An 8752-nucleotide genomic window follows, 5' to 3' on the forward strand; every position below is an offset into this window, starting at 1 on the left:
TTTTTCTAAATGCTGAATCCCCCCCCCCTGTTGATCGGCCCATAAGTAACATATCATTGACTATAAAAAAAAAAGAAAAAAAGGAAGAAGAAAAAAAAAGGGGGAAAGAAAAGAAAATAAAAAAAATAGAGGAAAGAGGGAAAAACTATCTCTATATCTTGAGACTTTCAGTGCGACCCCCCCCCTCTCTGAGTATCACTCATATCTCGTTGATTCTCATCGAAGAGAACAAAAAGAACCTTCCTAAGACAATCGAAATATCACTCAACCCCCCCCCCTCTCCTTGTCCCAAATCATTGTCTGCGTGTATATATTCTTTTATTCTTTTTTTTTTCCATGTTATTTCAGTTATGATTTCAGTTGCATGTTCTGTTTTCGTAGTTACATTTTACCCGGTTCAATTTGTTTAAATAAATTGTTGATTTAATAACTCTCATACCCGTGTCGACTTGTGTCTCTTTTGTTTGCCTTACATTGCCGCCCGTGAATGCCTCGAGTATATTCCACGACGATTCTGGTCTGAACCTGGACACTGTACCATAGAGACCGCATAATTTGCAGTCGGTACCCGTCAAACTTTTCTTTTTCTTAAAACGCGTGCCCGGCCTTGGGATTTTCTCTGAGAACTCCAACCTTGGTACCGTACAGGGAGGTTCTCATCAAGAAACAGGCTCGTGGTACCGTCACACAATATGCTTTGTAAGGGGTGAACATGAGTAAAAAAAAAAGAAAAAGATAATTATTAAATAACTCTTTTACAAAACCTATCCCATCAATTTTATAATTTATATTTGTAAGCAGGAATTAAAAATAAAAGATAATTATTAAATAACTCTTTTACAAAACCTATCCCATTAATTTTATAATTTATATTTGTAAGCAGGAATTAAAAATAAAAGATAATATAATTCAATTTTTAAGCAAAAATTACTTAATTTGGTTAAATTTTTTTTTTTTTTTTTTTGCAAATAGACAGATTTACCCACTAAATGATTAGCTCACCCGTTGATTAAATGTCCAGTTAAAAGGGATACAGAAATTTGTAAGACTTTGAGAGAAGTAATAAAGAAATTGTTATTGTAAGACACAAAAAATATTATGTACTTTATTTACATTTAGAAAATAAAGCGATTTCAGTGATGCCATATGCAATGTCTTGTTATATCCGTTCTATTCAGCTGGCAGAATAATAAGATAGTAAAAATAAATTTATAGTTCAAAGGATTTTAGTAAGATGTAGTTGTAGTGGGGAAAACTGTAACTTACCTGAACAGCACGAGTTTCGCGTTTTTTCCTCTAAGAAAAAAAAAAGTTAAAATCTCGACGTCGTATTTATATGTATGATGGTCATGCAAATTTACGTGTGAGATATGCAAATTAGAGGCGAGGGAGTTTGTTGAACGGGTATAAAAGAGGAAGGGAAAGGAACCACTGGCGAGTGGGAAGACAGCGTGTTGGGAGAACGTGTGTCGAAACGAAATTATTGAAACTAAATCAGAAAAGCCAGAACAACAAATTTGACTCGGTTCAAATACTGTAGAACCTATGAAATAAACTTACCAGATTTACGTAATTTATTCCTGGGCATCAATGATTTTGTTCTAGGCAGATATGGCCTTTCAAAATGCTGAGTCCTAGAAAAATGAAGTTTGTTTGTTACATTTTGAACTGAAAAACGCTGGTTTTTACTTTTAATTTGATTGCTTTTTATTCTTCTTAATATTGAAGATTTATCGAAAAAGTCTTCTGGTTTTGCTAAAACAGCCCTGGCATTTTCTTTTGATGAATCTAAAAATTTTGCTACTTTTTTAATTGTAGCTTTTGTATGAAAACATTTAGGAGTTGCTGGATAACACTTGTTGTTGCGTTTTCTTGAAGGACTAGCACATTCCGCAACTTTTTCTTTCCTTTCAGCTTCCAATTCAATACATTTTGGCGTTATGATGGGAATGGATGGTTTTGTTTGTAAACATTCTGAAGTATTAATAAGCTGGTTTGTAGGAGATAGTGATTTTGGTAGCGGTGCATCTCTACAGTTTGGTACTATGGGAGATGTAAATTCTGGGTATTGACACTCTGCAGTTGCATTGGTTGAGGAAGTTTCTGATTCAGTTGAACATTCTGAAGTGGTAGAAGGAGTTTCTGTTGAAGTTGAACATTCCGGAGTGGTAGAAGGAGTTTCTGTTGTAGTTGAACATTCTGGAGTGGTAGAAGGAGTTTCTGTTGCAGTTGAACATTCCGGAGTGGTAGAAGGAGTTTCTGTTGTAGTTGAACATTCTAGAGTGGTAGAAGGAGTTTCTGTTGTAGTTGAACATTCCGGAGTGGTAGAAGGAGTTTCTGTTGTAGTTGAAAATTCCGGAGTGGTAGAAGGAGTTTCTGTTGCAGTTGAACATTCCGGAGTGGTAGAAGGAGTTCCTGTTGTAGTTGAAAATTCTGGAGTGGTAGAAGGAGTTTCTGTTGCAGTTGAACATTCCGGAGTGGTAGAAGGAGTTTCTGTTGTAGTTGAACATTCTGGAGTGGTAGAAAGAGTTTCTGTTGTAGTTGAAAATTCTAGAGTGGTAGAAGGAGTTTCTGTTGTAGTTGAACATTCCGGAGTGGTAGAAGGAGTTTCTGTTGTAGTTGAACATTCTGGAGTGGTAGAAGGAGTTCCTGTTGTAGTTGAACATTCTGGAGTGGTAGAAGGAGTTTCTGTTGCAGTTGAACATTCTGGAGTAATAGAAAGAGTTTCTGTTGTAGTTGAATATTCTGGAGCGATAGAAGGAGTTTCTGTTGTAGTTGAACATTCTGGAGTGGTAGAAGGAGTTTCTGTTGCAGTTGAACATTCTGGAGTAATAGAAAGAGTTTCTGTTGTAGTTGAATATTCTGGAGCGATAGAAGGAGTTTCTGTTGCAGTTGAACATTCTGGAGTAATAGAAAGAGTTTCTGTTGTAGTTGAACATTCCGGAGTGATAGAAGGAGTTTCTGTTGCAGTTGAACATTCTGGAGTGGTAGAAAGAGTTTCTGTTGTAGTTGAACATTCTGGAGTGGTAGAAGGAGTTCCTGTTGTAGTTGAACATTCTGGAGTGGTAGAAGGAGTTTCTGTTGCAGTTGAACATTCTGGAGTAATAGAAAGAGTTTCTGTTGTAGTTGAACATTCTGGAGTGGTAGAAGGAGTTTCTGTTGCAGTTGAACATTCTGGAGTGGTAGAAGGAGTTTCTGTTGCAGTTGAACATTCCGGAGTGGTAGAAGGAGTTTCTGTTGCAGTTGAACATTCTGGAGTGGTAGAAGGAGTTTCTGTTGCAGTTGAACATTCTGGAGTGGTAGAAGGAGTTTCTGTTGCAGTTGAACATTCTGGAGTGGTAGAAGGAGTTTCTGTTGCAGTTGAACATTGTGGAGTGGTAGAAGGAGTTTTTGTTGTAGTTGAACATTCCGGAGTGGTAGAAGGAGTTTCTGTTGAAGTTGAACATTCCGGAGTGGTAGAAGGAGTTTCTGTTGCAGTTGAACATTCCGGAGTGGTAGAAGGAGTTTCTGTTGTAGTTGAACATTCTGGAGTGGTAGAAGGAGTTCCTGTTGCAGTTGAACATTGTGGAGTGGTAGAAGGAGTTTCTGTTGTAGTTGAACATTCTGGAGTGGTAGAAGGAGTTTCTGTTGTAGTTGAACATTCCGGAGTGGTAGAAGGAGTTTCTGTTGAAGTTGAACATTCCGGAGTGGTAGAAGGAGTTTCTGTTGCAGTTGGACATTCCGGAGTGGTAGAAGGAGTTCCTGTTGTAGTTGAACATTCTGGAGTAGTAGTAGGAGTTTCTTTTTCGGTTGAACATTCTGGAGTGGTGATATCCTGAGAATTATCACTTATTGTTATCAAAGAGAAAGAGTTGGTAAAACGAGTAAACCAACTTTTATATTCTTTATGTTTTGGGGTTTTATTATATTTTAATTTCTTTTGTCGATTTACTTGTTTGCTTTCCAAAACATCATCTGACTTAATTTTTCTAAGAATTATATTGCTCAATATTTTCGATTTTTTATTCATATTTTTATCGTCTTTGCGTATGCACATACCAAAGTGGACCATCTTTAATGGTTTTGATAATCTGAAATGAAACAAATGTTTAATATTTAAATAATTCTTATTTAATTCATGCGTTAAATACATCATGTTTTCCTGCCCCCACCCATTTCCATACACACACTGTAAAATGAAATGAACTAGGAGATAAGTTTCAGAAAGAACACAGGATTACAAATGGGAGAAAATAGCTTAGTGTCATTTGACAAATATTTGGATGCATTATAATTATTATATTTTAACAGTGTCCTAAATTAGTTTATACAAGAAACTTAACATTTTCTATATGAGTTCATGAAAATACAACTAACAATACTAAAGTGTTATATTAATATATTTTGTCTCATAAAATGAAAAATAGCAAATGGAAACTTATTGGCACATGTTCTTCGTATTTAAAAGACAAAGTCTTAAATTTAAACTGACACAATAAAAATGAGAAAGAGCAAGTCGACAGGGAACAGGTAGGGTGGCTCAGGAAGTCTATCCATGTCATTTTAGGAAACAGGAGTTGGTTGACCCATGAAAACAATATTAGAAAAGAAAATGAAATAAGAAGTTCTTATGTACGACATAAAAAGAAACTGGAATCTTAGGAAGATTTCCATTATTCCAGTAATTATAGGAGCAACCAGACTCGTAAAAAAGAATTTCAAAAACTACCTGGTACATATGGCAAATATACCTGGTGAACCAAGTACAAGAGAGATACAAACAATTGCGCTTAAAGGACAGTTAGAATCTTAAAAAGATCTCTCGGTTGGAATGTATGAGATGGTGAGGGAATGTCTGGCATTCGGTAGGATGACCCATCCTCAGCAAGAAAAGCATAGGATCATTGTTGCTATGCAAAGAATCCCTCCCCCCGCATGATATACAAGTGGAATGGCACCAAATTCAAAAGTTTATTTCAGTATTGCAGGTGAGCAGTATAGTTAAACGGACTGAAGAAAAACACATAATAAAATGGAACTTGGGAGAAACTCTAGCAGATTCATAAACTTGACGTCACCTACAAAAGTTGGGAAATTGAAGTGCCATCTAATCTTCACAAAATTTAATGGCAAAGAATTATTATATCTCTGATAACCAATAATTGCTTGAAGTGATCAAATAAATCGGATAAAAGAGAAGACAAATTCCACCACAACTTAGAAGACAAAGTTGTGAAAAATCCAATTGCAAAAAACTTGTCAGTTACTTTTCACGGTAATACTAGTTAACCTAAACTTGATAAGCCATAAAAGTAATGACCGTAAATTTCATTAGGCTAATTTACCTTTTTCAAAATGACAACCATACATCAATCCATGTCTTCAAGATCATAAGGACACGTGAAACTTGCTAAACTCTAACCCGATGGTGTCTTCACTAGTGTGTGAGAATTATAACGTCGACATTGGCGTCAAACGTTACACATTTAATATAACAAATGTCATATTTATTTGTTGTGTGAAAATTATGTTTGTGTCCTTTTTAATCTACCAACATTGAGTTCTTATGTCTAAATATACACATAAATATTATATTGCAAAGGGGATATAACAAAAACTTGGATTGGTAGAGTAAGGGGAGAGGGATTTTTTTTCAAATAGTTGGAAGAAACTAAGGTACTTATGTACTGAACAACTCGTTTTTCCGTGAATGTTACCTAGGCATATCCCTACAGCTTATGTTAATGTTGGAGACGCCCCTCCATGGGATTAATGGACTATCTCATGACGTCGCTTCCTCTGGTGACGTCACTTCTGGTAATGAGTACTGGTGCCCGGCAGTCAAAGATTGGTATTGTTGTATTGTGTTTCGTATGGATACGAAACTTCCCAATAGCACTCTCCCTGACGAAGCGGTTCTGGATATGATCTTAAACTATATCCAGTGGTGAGGCCCCAGCTTGCGGACTTTGGGGAGCGTAGAGCCACCCTTTAATTACCATTGCTCCTAGGTCCACTCTGACCCGGAGTGGTAGTACCTGTTAGGGTCCCAACTATGGGTTATATTTAACTTGAACTTTATATTTCAACTTGAAAACAACAAATATATTCTATTAAAAAATTTTTCTTCAAAATAACTGGATTCGGCATTAAATAACCCGAAAAGGGTTGATATGCCGTAAAACAAAAACAACCAACCAACCCTGACGAAGCACTAGCTCTGTATACTACTCCAGTAGTGTCTGCCATGTTACTTTATAGTGTTGACGTCGGACCCGATGTATCGTTCTTTTGTGCTAATAAAAACCTTATTTAAAGGATATACAGTATTTGTTTTACTTACAACAATTTTATTAGCACAAAAGGGTGAAAAAAAAAAGTAAAAAAAGATTTTTAAAATGGATTGTGACCTGAGACCTTCTCGATTGGACGTAAACCCTAATTCATCTAATGCCGAGCGAGAGTTTAAGCACTGGCTTGCTATGTTCAAATATTTTTTAGTGGCACTACCCCAGGAAAATCTCAACAAGTTGTCGGTCCTGATAAATTTTATTTCACTGGATATTTTCGAATATGTCAGCGATTGCGGAAATTATGAAGAAACCTGTCTCAAACTGGAGGAACTCTTTATCAAACCAAAAAAACGAGATATATGCATGGCACCTACTCGCCACGAGGCGTCAGCAACCGGGAGAAAGTCTGGACGAGTATTTTCAAGCATTGCAAGTCCTTAACAATGACTGCAATTTTAGGGACGTCAGCGGGGCGATATAAGCTAATGAATCGATTCGAGATGCCTTTATTGCCGGAATTCAGTCCAATACAATTTGCCAGCGTTTGTTGGAAAATAAAACGCTCGACCTGGACACTATGTTTGACCAGGCCCGAGCGCTGGACAATGCAATGAGGAATATGGAATCGTATTCACCAGCACGATACCGGGAACCAACCGCTGCAGCCCTCAGGAAGGAAGAGACATTGGACTTGGATTTTAATCAAATAAACCTAAATGCTGCTAAATCAGAAATTAAATTATAAACACTCAAAATGACGATGTCCAGCGAAATCGAGTGTTTGTCATCGAAGTAAATGGATCAGGTAAATACCTGATCCATTTTCCATCCAAAATGCTGCAAATCAAATAATATTATTCAATCAATTTCTGCCTCAGTCCATCATCCAACCTTAGCCTTTATAAGTTCGAGTTCGGTGTTAAATCATCCCTAAAGAGATCCACCGTAGAAATCCACATTTTGGGTTGGCCATTAAGAGCACTAATGGACAGTGGTAGCTCTGACAGCTTTATTCATACCAAAGTAGCTGAGGATCTGGATTTAAAAATAACAGATTCAGACTTGAGAGTTTCAATGGCATCGTCTAATCTCTCATCCAAAATGGTAGGTGCTTGTTTTCCTAGCGTACTTTTTAACAACCAGTTTTAAATAACCTTTGTTGTGATGTGATTCTTGGACTGGATTTTCAAAGTAAACATGAAAACGTTACCTTCAAGTACGGTGGGAGTTCAACTCCTATTGAGATTTGTGGACTCGATGTGGTTTTGGTGGAACCGCCTGAACTTTTTACTAATATAAGTAAGAACTGCAAACCGGTTGCCACCAAGTCTAGACATTATAGCTCAAGTGATAGCAAGTTCATTGACTCAGAAGGAGGGGATCATCGAAACCTCAAACTCCCCCTGGAGGGCACAAGTGGCCGTGGTTAAATCCGATAATCAGAAAAAGAGAATGGTCATTGATTATCTGAGACTGTGAAAAAGAGAATGGTCATTGATTATCTGAGACTGTGAATAAGTACACAAGCCTTGACGCCTACCCCCTGCCCCGGCTGGATAACGTAGTGAATAAGGTTGCTCAGTATAATGTATTCAGCACAATCAACCTGAAAAATGTATATCACCAGATCCCCATCAATGAGAATGACAAACTCTTCACTGCTTTTGAAGCTAACTTCGGTTTGTATCAGTTCATGCGCTACAAAATAAAAAAAAACAATTCCCGTCTTTTCTCTCTTACTTTCCCTCTCTGTACTGCTCTAACCAAGTATGCTGACCTGTTCCACAAATCCCAAAATCCTCAGCATGAAATATCTCAAAAAAAAAAAACATGAATAAACCTAGAACCCCATCCTCTAACGTAGACCCTTACTACCATGTCTCCTCCAACGTCAGAGGTCTACGTTCCAACCTTCCAGAGGTTGAAAGCCAATTACAGGAGACAAAACCAGACATATTTTTTCTAAGCGAAACTGGAATAGGGCTGACCACTTCCCTAGATGAGTTCATAATTAACGGATACTCTAACTTAACAGCTAAATCTGACCCCCAAGATCGCCATGGGCATGGAATATGTGCCTACATTAAAGATGGCTTCCCGTGTGGCAGGGATATATCCAGGGAAGACCCTAATTTACCTTCTTCCGGGTTGCGCTAACTTACACCACCGCATTTATATTTGCCCTCTATCGCCCCCACAACAGCGGAGTTACTATCTTTAAGAGTATATCAGAGAAAATTCACCACATCCTGTCTGCTCATCCTGCGGCTAACATTCACATTTGCGGTGACTTCAACGTCCACAATGTTGAATGGCTGCCCACTCAAATAAGACTGATGATGAGGGGAGGTTCTGTCATGATTTTGCCATTGCCTATGACCTCACTCAGATTGTTCGCGAGCCCACCCGTGTGCCCGATACTACCAGTCAGTACGCAAGCCTTCTAGACCTTTTTCTCTCCACCTCCCTGGAGCTATGCT

At 37.7% G+C, this 8752-nt stretch overlaps 1 protein-coding gene across 1 annotated transcript; it reads right to left on the reverse strand.

The window, feature by feature from the left end:
- Positions 1 to 1543: 1543 nt before the first annotated feature.
- Positions 1544 to 4051, reverse strand: LOC145276593 (uncharacterized). The gene has a single exon (XM_080127791.1). The coding sequence runs from the start codon at positions 4049 to 4051 to the stop codon at positions 1544 to 1546; it is 2508 nt and encodes an 835-aa protein (XP_079983917.1).
- Positions 4052 to 8752: the final 4701 nt, after the last annotated feature.

Source organism: Euprymna scolopes, chromosome 5, assembly GCF_053919585.1.
Source record: "Euprymna scolopes isolate OS-2025 chromosome 5, ASM5391958v1, whole genome shotgun sequence".
NCBI classification, from domain to species: Eukaryota; Metazoa; Mollusca; class Cephalopoda; order Sepiida; family Sepiolidae; genus Euprymna; species Euprymna scolopes.

Bases quoted from the DNA above. Each gene is read 5' to 3' on its own strand.
- LOC145276593 (XM_080127791.1), bottom strand. From the start codon at position 4,051: ATGGTCCACTTTGGTATGTGCATACGCAAAGACGATAAAAATATGAAT.